The sequence below is a fragment of the Mustelus asterias genome, chromosome 9 (assembly GCF_964213995.1).
Source record: "Mustelus asterias chromosome 9, sMusAst1.hap1.1, whole genome shotgun sequence".
NCBI classification, from domain to species: domain Eukaryota; kingdom Metazoa; phylum Chordata; class Chondrichthyes; order Carcharhiniformes; family Triakidae; genus Mustelus; species Mustelus asterias.
Window position 1 is genome coordinate 24,672,782 of NC_135809.1, and position 15,671 is coordinate 24,688,452.

At 43.3% G+C, this 15,671-nt stretch overlaps 2 protein-coding genes across 2 annotated transcripts in view; both read right to left on the minus strand.

The window, feature by feature from the left end:
* irak3 (interleukin-1 receptor-associated kinase 3) overlaps positions 1-15,671 on the minus strand; it is a 333,490-nt gene that overhangs the window by 80,941 nt on the left and 236,878 nt on the right. The window lies entirely within an intron of this gene.
* LOC144499052 (interleukin-22-like) lies at positions 9,730-11,868 on the minus strand. Its single transcript, XM_078221107.1, has 5 exons — positions 11,704-11,868; positions 11,541-11,606; positions 11,276-11,425; positions 10,950-11,012; positions 9,730-9,858 (listed from the first exon to the last, which is right to left on the minus strand). The coding sequence occupies exons 1-5, from the start codon at positions 11,866-11,868 to the stop codon at positions 9,730-9,732; spliced, it is 573 nt and encodes a 190-aa protein (XP_078077233.1).

The following is a 15,671-nucleotide window of genomic DNA, read 5'->3' on the forward strand; positions in this document are numbered from 1 at the left end:
CAACTTGAACGCTCTCAACGTTGACGAGTCCACCACTGCTGCAGGCAGGGCATTCCACGCCCTTACTACTCTCTGAGTAAAGAACCTACCTCTAACACCTGTCCTAGATCTCTCACCCCTCAATTTAAAGCTATGTCCCCTCGTGCTAGCCAACACCATCCGAGGAAAAAGGCTCTCACTATCCACCCTATCTAATCCTCTGATCATCTTGTATGCCTCTATTAAGTCACCTCTTAACCTTCTTCTCTCTAACGAAAACAACCTCAAGCCCCTCAGCCTTTCCTCATACGATTTTCCCACCATACCAGGCAACATCCTGGTAAATCTCCTCTGCACCCTTTCCAACACTTCCACATCTTTCCTATAATACGGCGACCAGAACTGTACGCAATACTCCAAATGCGGCCGCACCAGAGTTTTGTACAGTTGCAGCATGACCTCCTGGCTCCGAAACTCAATCCCTCTACCAATAAAAGCTAACACACCGTACGCCTTCTTAACAACCCTATCAACCTGGGTGCCAACTTTCAGGGATTTATGCACATGGACACCCAGATCCCTCTGTTCATCCACACTACCAAGTATCTTACCATTAACCCAATACTCTGTATTCCTGTTACTCCTTCCAAAGTGAATCACCTCACATTTTTTCGCATTAAACTCCATTTGCCACCTCTCAGCCCAGCTCTGCAGCTTATCTATGTCCCTCTGTAACCTGCCACTTCCCTCCGCACTGTCTACAACTCCACCGACTTTAGTGTCATCCGCAAATTTACTAATCCATTAATGTTTATGATAGATTTTAATATCAAAACCATACATAAACATTTACTTAAACCCCTTAGTTTTATTACACATTAATCTTCACCAAGCTGGGGCTCAAGTGACGTGTCCCCTGACCTCTACTAATGACACTGCTCTTGAGCCAGATGTTTGGGGGGTCCATAAAGACAGATGAGGTTGACCCACTTACTCTCCCGTCCCCTATGCAGTGTCTGCCTATGTGAAGAAATCAGACTAAAGCAGAACGTCAAACTGTTGAGATGCAAAAGTGAAAGGATATCCCATATTTAACTTGTTCACTGAACAAGAAATTCATGGGTGTGTGATTATTGATGAAGTGTTTATTTGGGAAGCAGGGAATAATTACTGACCAGTGTTTTTAGGAAACATACAAGACATAAAAAGGAATCAGCCGTTCAACCTTGTTTCATCATTCAGTTAGATAGCGGATATTGTACTAAAGCTTTACTGCTCCATGTGCCTTGATATCATTATCTGACAAAAATATCAATCTTAGTGTTCAAAATTTCAATTGATTCTGCAACCACAGCCTTTTGGGGAGAGGGTTTTAGAATTACGGTGCCTTTCTGTGGAAAAGTGTGCTCTGACTTCAATCCTTTTTCTTTTTGGAATGGCTTAGTTTCAGGTTCAGAGTCCAGGCTCTGGAATCTCCATAAGAAGGAAATAGTTCATTTCTATCTACTGAATCCCTTCAACATTTTAAACGCCTCAGTAGATCACCCTGCTACTTTCTAAACTTAAAGGAACACAAGCCTGTTCCACAATTTAACGCTTTGAGCCCTGGTATCATTATCATTCTGGTGATCTGCACCATACATCCTCCAAGCTTTTTTGATGACTTCTTGGACCTATGTACAAGGCTTCAGTGATTTGCGGACATGCACACCTAAATCTATTTGCTCCCCCATGGTTTCTAATCTCTCACCTTTAAGGAAATATTCTGATTCACCTTTATTGGATCAATAGTGAGTAATCTCACAATTCCCAACACTGAACTCCATCTGTCATAATTTTGCCCACTTTCTTAGTTTGTTTGTCTTTTTGTAACTTCCTGATCCCATCTGCACAACACTCTGTGACTCCTAAGTTAGCGCAATAATCAAATTTGAGTTTACGACTCTATTCATTCATCCAAGTGATTTTATGTATGATGACAAACTGAGGCCCCAGTTCAAATCCTTGGAAACATCACCTGTCACATCCTGCCAATCATAAAATGTCCCCTAATTTTGGTTTTCTACATTGCAACAAATTACCAACCAAAGGTTAGTTCATTCCGTGCACTTTCATCTTTGCTTCCCAAATACCAATGAAGGTTCATATACACAACAAACGTACGTCCTCCCCTATGCGTATTTCGAATCATAGAATGCCTACAGTACAGAAGGAGGCCATTCAGCCCATCGAGACTGCACCAACTACAATCCCACCCAGGCCCTATTCCCACACATTTACCCTGTTAATTCCTCTGATTACAGTAAGGAGTCTAACAACACCAGGTTAAAGTCCAACAGGTTTACTTGGTAGCAAATGCCACTAGCTTTCAGAGCGCTACTCCTTAGTCAGGTGAGTGGGAGATCTGCTAACAAACAGCAAACAGGACATATGAAGACACAAACTCAAGTTACAGAATAATGAATAATGATTGGAATGCGAGTCTTTACAGCTAATCAAATCTTAAAGGTGCAGACAATGTGAGTGGAGAGAGCATTTAGCACAGGTTAAAGAGATGTGTATTGTCTCCAGACAGGACAGCCAGTGAGATTTTGCAAGTCCAGGCAAGTTATGGGGGTTACAGGTAGTGTGACATGAACCCAGGATCCCGGTTGAGGCCGTCCTCATGTGTGCGGAACTTGGCTATCAGTCTCTGCTCAGCGACTCTGCGCTGTCGTTTGTCGTGAAGGCCGCCTTGGAGAACGCTTACCCGAATATCAGAGGCCGAATGCCCGTGACCGCTGAAGTGCTCCCCAACAGGAAGAGAACACTCTTGCCTGGTGATTGTCAAGTGGTGTTCATTCATCCGTTGTCATAGTGTCTGCATGGTTTCCCCAACGTACCATGCCTTGGGACATCCTTTCCTGCAGCATATCAGTTAGACAATGTTGGCCGAGTTGCAAGAGTATGTACCGTGTACCTGGTGGATGGTGTTCTCACGTGAGATGATGGCATCCGTGTTGATGATCCGGCATGTCATGCAGCGGTTGCTGTGGCAGGGTTGTGTGGTGTCGTGGTCACCGTTCTCCTGAAGACTGGGTAGTTTGCTGCGGACAATGGTCTGTTTGAGGTTGTGCGGTTGTTTGAAGGCAAGTGGGGGTGTGGGGATGGCCTTGGCGAGATGTTCGTCTTCATCAGTGACATGTTGAAGGCTCCGGAGGAGATGTCGTAGCTTCTCCACTCCGGGGAAGTACTGGACGACAAAGGGTACTCTGTCCACCGTGTCCCGTGTTTGTCTTCTGAGGAGGTCGGTGCGGTTTTTCGCTGTGGCGCGTCGGAACTGTTGATCGATGAGTCGAGCGCTATATCCTGTTCTTATGAGGGCATCTTTCAGCATCTGGAGGTGTCTGTTGCGATCCTCCTCATCCGAACAGATCCTGTGTATACGGAGGGCTTGTCCGTAGGGGATGGCTTCTTTAACGTGTTTAGGGTGGAAGCTGGAGAAGTGGAGCATCGTGAGGTTATCCATGGGCTTGCGGTACAGTGAGGTGCTGAGGTGACCATCCTTAATGGAGATGCATGTGTCCAAGAATGCAACTGATTCTGGAGAGTAGTCCATGGTGAGTTTGATGGTGGGATGGAACTTGTTGATGTCATCATATCGTTGTTTCAGTGATTGTTCGCCATGAGTCCAAAGGAAGAAAATGTCATCGATGTATCTAGTGTATAGCATCGGTTGAAGGTCCTGTGCGGTGAAGAAGTCTTGTTCGAACCTGTGCATGAACGATGTTGACATATTGAGGTGCGAATTTGGTCCCCATGGCTGTTCCGTGTGTCTGGATGAAGAACTGGTTGTTGAAGGTGAAGTATACACAGGATCTGTTCGGATGAGGAGGATCGCAACAGACACCTCCAGATGCTGAAAGATGCCTTCATAAGAACAGGATATGGCGCTCGACTCATCGATCGACAGTTCCGACGCGCCACAGAAAAAAAACGCACTGACCTCCTCAGAAGACAAACACGGGACACGGTGGACAGAGTACCCTTTGTCGTCCAGTACTTCCCTGGAGCGGAGAAGCTACGACATCTCCACCGGAGCCTTCAACATGTCATTGATGAAGGCGAACATCTTGCCAAGGCCATCCCCACACCCCCACTTCTTGCCTTCAAACAATCGCACAACCTCAAACAGACCATTGTCCGCAGCAAACTACCCAGCCTTCAGGAGAACAGTGACCACGACACCACACAACCCTGCCACAGCAACTGCTGCAAGACGTGCCGGATCATCAACACGGATGCCATCATCTCACGTGAGAACACCATCCACCAGGTACACGGTGAAGTCTTGCAACTCGGCCAACGTTGTCTACCTGATACGCTGCAGGAAAGGATGTCCCGAGGCATGGTACATTGGGGAAACCATGCAGACACTATGACAACGGATGAATGAACACTGCTCGACAATCACCAGGCAAGACTGTTCTCTTCCTGTTGTGGAGCACTTCAGCGGTCACGGGCATTTGGCCTCTGATATTCGGGTAAGCGTTCTCCAAGGCGGCCTTCACGACACACGACAGCGCAGAGTCACTGAGCAGAGACTGATAGCCAGGTTCCGCACACATAAGGACTGCCTCAACCGGGATCTTGGGTTCATGTCACACTATCTGTAACCCCACAACTTGCCTGGACTTGCAAAATCTCACTGGCTGTCCTGTCTGGAGACAATACACATCTCTTTAACCTGTGCTAAATGCTCTCTCCACTCGCATTGTCTGAACCTTTAAGACTTGATTAGCTGTAAAGACTCGCATTCCAATCATTATTCATTATTCTGTAACTTGATTTTGTGTCTTTATATGCCCTGTTTGCTGTTTGTTAGCAGATCTCCCACTCACCTGACGAAGGAGCAGCGCTCCGAAAGCTAGTGGCGTTTGCTACCAAATAAACCTGTTGGACTTTAACCTGGTGTTGTTAGACTCCTTACTGTGTTTATCCCAGTCCAACGCCGGCATCTCCACATCAATTCCTCTGACACCGGGGTCAATTTTAGTATGAACAATCAACCTAACCCACACATCTTTGGACTGTGGGAGGAAACCGGAGCACCCAGAGGAAACCCACGCAGACACGGGGAGGATGCGCAAACTCCACACAGACAGTGGCCCAAGAGCAAATCGAACCTGGGTCCCTGGTGCTGTGAGGCAGCAGTGCTAACCACTGTGCCACTGTATTGCTCGTGACCTGCTCAAAAAGTTCAACTCGGTTAGTCAGATGTGACTTATCTTTCTCAAATCCATGCTAACTCATTTTGATCAACTCATTCTTGTCTAAATACACATCTCTGATGATAGATTCCAACAACTTCCCCAAAATGATGTTAATCTGACCGACCTCTAGAAAGTGTTTGATTTCTGTCTTCTTAACTATCAGCATGTTAATGACAATATAGTATATTCGTTCCATTCATGAGAAAATACATTGGGTGTGAGCAGTTGACCCATACATTAAATGGCATGATTATTTCTATGGGCCAGTAAAATACAAGATTTTGCTCAATTGTAATCCATAAGCCCCTGACTGACAAGGTTCTGCTCATCCTTTTCACTTTATAATTTCTGTAGCTCTGCGGAGAAGAAACGGGCAGCCTCTGTAAAGCATTCTGTTTTTCAATACATTTAGAATCTTTGCTATTCGATCAATAATAAATTCACTCCTAAACGTTTGTACTTAATTTGTATAATGCAGAGGACAACCTCTCATCATCTGGCATTAATTTATTCTGATCATTATACAGACACAGTAAGCTCATTTCAAAGTGAATGCTGCCACTTACCTAAAAGCAGTGGACACCTACTATGGAGATGGATGGATGTTTCAACTCCTTAAGATGAAACCTTACTATCTGACATGTTATCCCTGTCCTATCGAAAATAACTGTTGACAGAACCTAACTGTTAATACAGCAGCCTATTTAATAAAAGCATTGTAACAGTAGTGAACAGATACTGAGTCCATTACGGTTTCCTAAGAAGCAGTGTTCCAAACACTCTAGCTAATTTTTACAAAATGATTTTAAAATGGACATACTCTCTACCCCCACTGCTTCAGATATTACTAAGCAAGTTGCCATATGAGCTGTTTTATTCAAATTGACATACAGCTTCCATAAGTGGGTGCATCTTCTAAAACCTATCAGCATCAAGAGTTCATGCAAGAGTCGGTGGTTTAATCCATTGTCTGTTTGAATGAATAACTGGTGCAGCAGCTTGAACAATGAAGTAATGCAGTTGCTCAATGCTAATCTAAACGAGGACTCAAGTTTCCCCAAATCTTCTCCTTGTGCACTCATTTGCATTTTGTTTACTGAAGAGTAACCATTTCCTTCACAAGGGGTATAAAGCAGCATAGGTTCAAATGGTGCATATCTTTGTTATCTCACAACATAAGCAATAGCTTAATCTATAAATCAGAAATTGGTCACTGTATTTACTTTAAGACTGCACAGTAAATTGGAGTGCTGAAGAAAGGCTATTAAGGAATGAAATCAAATCCCTGTTAGAAAGCTGTTGTAATTAGGTGATACGTATTGAGAGAGTGTAAGGCGGACATAGAAACTAGGATAATGAACATAAAAAGAGAAATGTATCTAATAAACATTATAGAATATCATATTTTGAAGCCCACTCCATCAATTGTGTGTATAATCTGGGTTGACATTTTAATACTGTTGGAAATTAAACAATGACAGTGAGGAAGTGCCCTATTGCCAGAGCTTCCAGGTGAGATATCAAACTGAGATTATCTTCTAATCCCCATACAGCTTCCTTTGTCCTCTGAATTATTTACTATGTCTCCTATTGTTTAAAGTTTGTTTATTGGTGCCACAAGTAGGCTTACAACTGCAATGTAGTTACTGTGAAAATCCCCGAGTCGCCTCACTCCGGTGTCTGTTGGGATCCCACCACCTACATCTGTCTTTATCTCTTATTTTCTGTTTCCTTCCTTCTAATTCATTTTCAATCAAACTTCCGACTGGCAGCCCACAGGCCATATTAGAATGAACATTTAAGGGTCAATTAGGCATGTCATCATGTTATTGACTCTAATAATACAGCTGTCCATGCCGCAGACAGCGGGGCTGGACTTTTACCCCCAAATGGTAAAAGGGGGCAGCCAGGAAGCAGCAGTCACTCTTCAGGTGCTGTCCCTGTGCTAATCGCAGGGTGGCCCCGCATAGACTGAACCCCTCCTTCCTTCCCACCCACTTCCTCTCATAAACCCTCCAATTTGATTTTCAAGTTTGCTGGCGACACCACCGTTGTGGGTCGGATCTCAAACAATGATGAGACAGAGTACAGCAATGAGATAGAGAATCTGGTGAACTGGTGCAGCGACAATACTCTCTCCCTCAATGTCAATAAAATGATGGAAATTGTCATTGACTTCAGGAAGCATAAAGGAGAACATGCCCCTGTCTACATCAACGGGGACAAACTAGAAATGGTCGAGAGCTTCAAGTTTTTAGGTGTCCAGATCACCAACAACCTGTCCTGGTTCCCCCATGTTGACACTATAGTTAAGAAAGCCCACCAGCGCTGCTACTTTCTCAGAAGACTAAGGAAATTTGGCATGTCAGCTACGACTCTCACTAACCTTTACAGATGCACTATAGAAAGCATTCTTTCTGGTTGTATCACAGCTTGGTATGACTCCTGCTCTGCCCAAGACCGCAAGGAACTACAAAAGGTCATGAATGTAGCCCAATCCATTACACAAACCAACCTCCCATCCATTGACTCTGTCTACACTTCCCGCTGCCTCGGCAAAGCCAGCATAACTAAGGACCCTACACACCCTGGACATTCTCTCTTCCACCTTCTTCCGTTGGGAAAAAGATACAAAAGTCTGAGGTCACGTACCAACCGACTCAAGAACAGCTTCTTCCCTGCTGCTGTCAGACTTTTGAATGGACTTACCTTACATTAAGTTGATCTTTCTCTACACCCCAGTTACGACTGTAACACTACATTCTGCACTCTCTCGTTTCCTTCTCTATGAACGGTATGTTTTGTCTGTATAGCACACAAGAAACAATACTTTTCACTGTATGCTAATACATGTGACAATAATAAATCAAATCAAATCAAATCAAATCAAAAACCCTCCCTCACCCAATGCTCCCAAACCGTCCGGGCCCAAGACCATGGACTTACCTGCTCCAGAGATCCTAGACCTTCAGCTACAGTCCTGGCAGCTGCCACTGATGCCATCCTGGCACTGCCAGGTGGAGCTGCTAGCCGGTTGGATTGGCCAGCAGCACCTAATGAGGGGCAGAAGACCCTCTCAACCCTCATTAATGAGCCCTACAGTGCTTTATTGCTGCAGGGCTGCACAGAGTATTGTTGGTAAGTTTCACACCACATGGACCCTCCCAGATTATTCACACTGCGTGAGTAATTTTCTCAATTGAAAAAAATGGGATTCATTCAAAACATCTTCCAATATAGCTCAAAATTGGGTACTTCTTGTACTTCACATTTAATTGTAACCATTCATTGATCCACTCATAAATTGTCTGTAAAAATATTTAAGGCATTTTAAAGAGACCTCATGCTCATCTAAAATGATCAAGTATTTTTGCTTGGAGGGAGAATAGCCAGAAGAGCTAAATGAGTGCACATTCATCCACTGATCATCAAAGACAACTAGGGATGGGCAATAAAAATGTTGGCCAGCCGGCGACACCCATGTCCCACAATTGAATTTTAAAAGAGGGGTCTACATGCTTTCTGTGTGAGATGAAAATGTGAAGTCAAAATGACTGTTTTTATGGGGGCAACACGGTGGCACAGTGGTGAGCACTGTTACCTCACAGCGCCAAGGACCCGGATTCGATTCTTGGCTTGGGTCACTGTCTGTGCGGAGTCTGCACATTCTCCCCGTAACTGCGTGGTGCTCCGGTTTCCTCCCACAGTCCAAAAGACGTGCTGGTTAGGTGCATTGGCCATGCTAAATTCTCCCTCAGTGTACCCAAACAGGCGCTGAATGGGGCAACTAGGGGATTTTCACGGGTAGCTTCATTGCAGTGTTAATGTAAGCCTACTTGAATTGAACCTGAGTCCCTAGCACTGTGAGGCAGCAGTGCTAACCACTGTGCAACTGTGCAGCCCACAACCTACGTGTTTTAGCAGGATTCTGATTCCATCCAGACTATTTATCATCAAACTCATCAAATAAATGAGATGGGATCTTTTCTACATTCAACTGAATTTCAGTATCAAAGTGGCTTCCTATTTTAAGTGAGAAAATTGCATTTTAGTTTATCCTTTGCACTGAAAACTCATTTTTATCTGCACCCTATGCAATAAACTGTTCACCACAGGAATGATTTTTAAGTCGGCATCAAAAACCATAATTCTTCATGTTATGCCGTGTTTAGCAGCATCGAGAACATTTTCTGCAGGATAGCTAGCAAAAAACAAGCCATTGCGTCGTCTGTTTTATTACAAATATTTATTTGAAAATTCAAAGACATAATCTTAAATTTTCTGCCAACACAGAATAACAAGAGTCCCATTAGCAATGCTCCTGGCTACACATAACTTACTGTAAGTAAATACAATGATGTGTATAAAAATTATACACAATAAATATGTCAGAAATAAATATCCTTGGTTGTTATGAAAACTAGTCCTTGGAAAATGGTCGTATTGCAGATTTTTAATGGTGTTTAGAGAGCTTCTTGTGTTGTTGTTTTTTTCCCCATCATTCATCAGCTTCTTCTTTACTTTGGTGACCTGGTTCCTCCACGATTGGTGCTGAACAATGTTTCCCTATCTCCTGAAGCAGCATGAAGAGCTCTCCCACCACCTTGGCTTCCCTCGTCTCGCTGAGCTGGAAATAATTAGCAAAAATGGAAGTCAATCAGTGAGATCCACTGGGCAAAATGAAGAACAGTTCTGCACACAACAGACAGCTGAGGGTCATACAGCTAAACGCTGGAGAGGCCAATTATGCTTGACTCTTGGTCAAGAGCTTCAAGTTTTTAGGTGTCCAGATCACCAACAACCTGTCCTGGTTCCCCCATGCTGATACTATAACTAAGAAAGCCCACCAGTGCCTCTACTTTCTCAGAAGACTAAGGAAATTTGGCATGTCCGCTATGACTCTCACTAACTTTTACAGATGCACCATAGAAAGCATTATTTCTGGTTGTATCACAGCTTGGTATGGCTCCTGCTCTGTCCAAGACCACAAGAAACTATAAAGGGTCGTGAACAAAGCCCACTCCATCACTCAAACAAGCCTCCCACTCATCGACACTGTCTACACTTCCCATTGCCTCGGCAAAGCAGCCAGCATAATTAAGTACCCCACACACCCCAGACATACTCTCTTCCGCTTTCTTCTGTCGGGAAAAAGATACAAAAGTCTGAGGTCACATACCAAATGACTCAAGAACAGCTTCTTCCCTGTTGCCATCGGACTTTTGAATGGATCTGCCTCACATTAAGTTGATCTTTCTCTACACCCTAGCTATGACTGTAACACTACATTCTGCACCCGCTCCTTTCCTTCTCTATGAACTGTATGCTTTGTCTGTATAGTGCGCAAGAAACAATACTTTTCACTGTATACTAATACATGTGACAATAATAAATCAAATCAAATCAAATAATAATGGTTTCAAGAGTAAACTACTGTGCAAGTTGTAAATCTGAACTAAAAAGAGAAAGTGGCGGAAACACTAAGAAGGTCGGGCAGCATATTTCGCGACAGGTGCTCCTCTCTGCACCGATGCTGCCAGACCTGCTGAGTATTTTCTGTTTCTATTTAACTTCAAGGGTAATGGATCCAAAAGACAAAATAAACATTACCTAGGAATGGTGGCGGCGATAAGTTGGATGTTTTAAAAATATCGCCAGGATTACATTATGCCAATAATTTAAACATGAAATATTTGCACAAATTGTTCCAAACCTTACCTGGTTCAGTTTCTGTTTCAGTAGGGCAACGTTATCGTCTGCTTGCCTTTTATCTTCCGCACCCTGGAAAGAGGAACACAATCAAATCAATTACAAGCACTCAGCAATTGCCTGTTCGCAGACAGGACAACTTATGTAATAGCCTGGTCTTGCTTCTAATCTGTCCCTCTGAACTTATTTTATATCCGAATTCCTCGCTCTGATGTTTACCTCCTCCAAACCAAATATCATAAGCCTCCCTACTTCTGGCCTTTCTTTGTGAAGAAGCCGACAGCGCCGAGTGCGCGTTGTGCAAAATGAGTCCATTCAGAAAAGGAAATGCTTACGCAATCAGACATGTGCCTCTTCATCAGAATAGTCAGGAACTCCTTGACCTCCAGGAGACGTGAATATTTGCTGTGCAACGCGTCGGATGCGAGGATGTTACCCAGGTAGAAGTCAATCACCTCCTTGAGCACATAACAGCTACCTTGTCTCTGCAAAATCAACCACAAATCTTCCATTCACTCTCCAAAAGAGAACTGGATACTAACCAAAAACCAATTTGCTTTCAATCGGCTTAAAGAACATAGCTTCAATGCAAAGTTATACCTCGAGTCCTTGAAATAGATCCTTTCCGACCAGTCTTGTGTCAGTATCCTTGTCGAATTTCTGTCCCTGTGAAAGTGATTGATTAGAATTAATGTCATTAAAAAAAACATAGCGATTTGCATGATATATATATATACATAGCAAGACAGCAATCTTTACTTGCCTCTTTGGACAGGGCATGGACTTTGTGTCTCATGCCTCGTAGCAATTGTTCCTCCACATAACAAACCATGTTGGGGGGCTTTGCTTTCAACGAGGGGGCACAATTGGCCACGAATGCAAAACAGCCAAGTACCAACACTGCTAAACTCTGGAAGGAGTACATCATGAGAGCAATCTAGCGGACAAATCTGGCACACTTGCAAATCAAAACAGTCTTTTGCTCTCCTGCACGTTAATCAAGATTGATCAGGCTGACAAGAGATTGAAGAGATAGTGGTATCTTCGCCGCTTGCCTCTCTGCATCTACACACAGCCACCTGCATTGTTTATATATCTTTCATAGCTATTCAGAAAATTTCCCTCAATGACCTTATGACGTCTATCCTTTACTCAGCAAGTTTCCGCTTTCTTACAGGTAACTATGCTGATTCTGCAAATTCGCGGCGTCCTAGTAAGATCTGTTGGTCAGCTTTTTAAATTGGTAACGAGAAAGCAGTGCCTTGATTATTTTTGGAAAGATTACCCTGTAATGCTAGGTCTCTGACATACATCAGAATCTGGATTTGCCTTCACCCAAATGAAAAGTATGAATATGTATTATTTAAAGGCTTATCACATGGTCCGACCTACAGATTGCAGTTAGTCTAGAGGGCCCCCAGGCGGACTTCGGAAAACACATTGTTGTCACAATGTTCCCCTTGGTCACAGGCTCGGAATTCTGCTACCTGCTCACCGCGACCCCCACCAAAAAACACCAGAGGATTTCCAGGTCACTTTCCTCCAAGATGGGTTTGCATTCACGGCTAAGGGTGAAACTATGAGCTAAAGGTACAAACCTGGGCGGGATTTTCAAAAAGTTGGAGCTGTCTCAAAGATTCAATTCCCATGTTGGATTTTGGTTCATAAACTCAGAGCAAGGCAATGAAAGGTTTTGTTTTATTTGCGCAACAAAAAGGATTTTAAAACTCTAGCTTGATTGCAAAACACTTTTGAACCCCATGTTTTGCTTCAGAAGACCTAAAAACAAAGTGAGGCAGTAATCATGGCAGAACCAATGGAGACATATCTTGCGACATTCTCTGGCTTAGTTAAGGACTAAACGCCATCAGTTCATTTTGTTTCAGGTGTTCCTTCCTATCTCACCTTCTGCACCAAATGAGGAGATTCCATGCATTGCTCCATCTCTAAAACTGCGACCATCTATTTGCAGCCAGTCTCTGTTACCATCAAGCCTTTCCCAATTCCCTTTTCTGATCTTTCACCCTTCCGTTATTTTCCCCTCACCCAATCCTCCATCATTCTGCAGTTTTTCTCTCCCTCGCCCTGTTCAAGCTCCTCTATGATACCCAGCTCCTGCACTCTCCATTTCCCCAAACTGAACACTGAACTGCTCAAATTCCCCGCTTCTGGCCAACATTTTTGAGGCCTCCTTTCTTTTCAGCCATCGTAAATGACTTTGACGTCTTTCAAAGTCGTTGGCGTTGCGTCTCTCATCAAAAAAATACATTTGGGCCATCCATCTCTCGAGTTACTTCCCATCTCAAAACCCTCTTACCTTTCTAAAGTTGACAAATATTCCATTACTTTGGAACAAAGTGCCCAAGTTCTCATTGTGTGTTTGTCACGCAGATGGTATATAATTCCAAGTTGCTATTAGTTGTAGTTTTCTTACTGGAAAGAGCTTTGTTTCAAAAGGAATGCAATAAAGTATATAATTCCTTCGTTTTAGAATAATAAGCACGATTTGTTAGATATTATAGCAGAGTAAAATTAACCCTGCAAGTTCTGGAAACTGGGAATAAAACAAGGAAATATTGGAAATGCATGGATGAGTCGTTCTGATGCTTCGCGAGGTCTGTAGGTGGGTATACAACGAAAAGATTATAACTTGTCTTTTCTCTACAGATACGAACGGACTCGCTATATTCTTACTATATTCGCTATTCCCCCCACAGATGCTGTCAGGCCTGCTGAGATTTTCCAGCACTTTCTGTTTTTGTTGCGCTATGTTCTTACGGCGTTTTCTACGTTTATTACAGACTTACATAACATTCCTCACAATGAGTAATTTGTTATGGCAATTTTTACTGCACATATTCTCCTGAACTACAAAATCAAATTTCCATGTCAGAGCTGCATGTTATCCAGCATCAATGGACAGCTTGGTGGAGACACAGCACCGGGGGATAACCTATTTAACCTTGTCCTCTCCGGTCCACTATCATTGTTACAGTTGGCCCGCAGCGCTGAACACCATACTGTCGTTGTGTGAACCCAGTCTTGCTTTCGTATTCGAGTGCCATGCTAAGTAGTTTGGGAGCAGATTTAGTAGCTCAAATCTGGGCAAACTGTGGGCTATCGTTATAACAGCACGTCCAGTTATGATTCTGAATGTTCCTTACTGAATCTCCTTGTTTCTTCCCTAGAACTTCACAGTGGATGAAAATATGAGATATTGCTTTCACTTGCGACATTTGGAAGGTGTTTGTTTACGTTCTGCAAACTTGTACACCACTACAATCTGTAACCTGATGGTCCAAATATCCTTCAATCCTCCAATACCATTATGCCAGGTAAGCTACCCTGTTTCAATCAGGCATGTAGCTACTTTACATAAGAAGATAGGATGATTAGTCCTATACAATGGAAGGTTTCTGTGGCTTCTACAACCTATAGGTGGGGGTTGGGTGGGGGTGGATCCACATTCAATACATACAAGTGTATTGCTGGATGTCAATAAGTAATTCTGATCTGAGCCTGTCTGGAGCAGTTGGGACATTACTTTGCTGAATCAGAAACGGGAATATTATTGCAAAGTCTCCAACCTGGTGAAGCTACAGGAATGCCAAACAGCACATGAAGCCTGCTACAGATAGAGCTTAACCATTACACAATTGTCAGCTCCTGTCAAACTTCTTGAGTTCCATCCCTATCCAGTCATTGATAGTGATGGACAATTAAGCAACCAATGAGAAGAAGAGGCTTCACCACCCTCTCCATTCTCAATGATGGTCAATCCCAACATGTTCTTTATTTTCTTTTATTTTGTTTGTTCATGGGACATGGGCGTCGCTGGCAGGGCCAGCATTTATTGCCCAGCCCTGAGGACATTTAAGAATTAACCACATTGCTGTAGATTTGGAGTCACATGTAGGCCAGACCAGGTAAGGACAGCAGATTCCCTTCCCTAAAGGACATTAGTGATTCAGATGGGTTTTTAATGACAATTGACGATTGTCCCATGGTCATCAGTAGACTTTTAATTCCAGATTTTTCTTATTGAATTCAATTTTCACCATCTGCCATGGTGGGATTCGAACCCAGGTCCTCAGAGCATTACCCTGGGTTTCTGGATTACTAGTCCAGTGACAATACCACTATGAATCTGCCTCCCCTTGTAAATGTAAAAGAGAAGGCTGAAGCATTTGCAACCGTATACAGTGAAAGGATCTGGGTAATGATGCTTCTCAGGCTCCTACTGAAGTCCCCAAGATCACAGCTCCCAATCTTCAGCCAATTTGATTCACAGCATGCAGCATCAAAAAATTACTGAAACAGCAAAGGATATATGCCCTGGGATCATCCTAGTTATAGCACTGAACACCTGTGCTCCAGAAGTAGTCTTGCCCCGGCCAAGCTTTTCCAGTCCAACAATATTCTGGCATCTACCAAATGTAGAAATTTGTCAAGAATATTCTGTCCCCAATTAAAGCAGAATCAGCCTACCATCAATCATTAGCAAAGAGATAGGAGGAATCATCAACAGTGTTAATCAAGCTCTACATACTGACTGTTAGCATGCACCATTTTCCAGTTTGAGATTCACCAGGACCTTTCAGCCTCAGAGTTCATTGCAGCCTTAGTTCAAACATGTGCAAACGAGTTGAATTCCAAAGTTATGGTGAGACTGACTTTCCTCAATGTTAAGGGAGCATTTGACAGAATGTGACATGAAGGAGCCCTACGAAG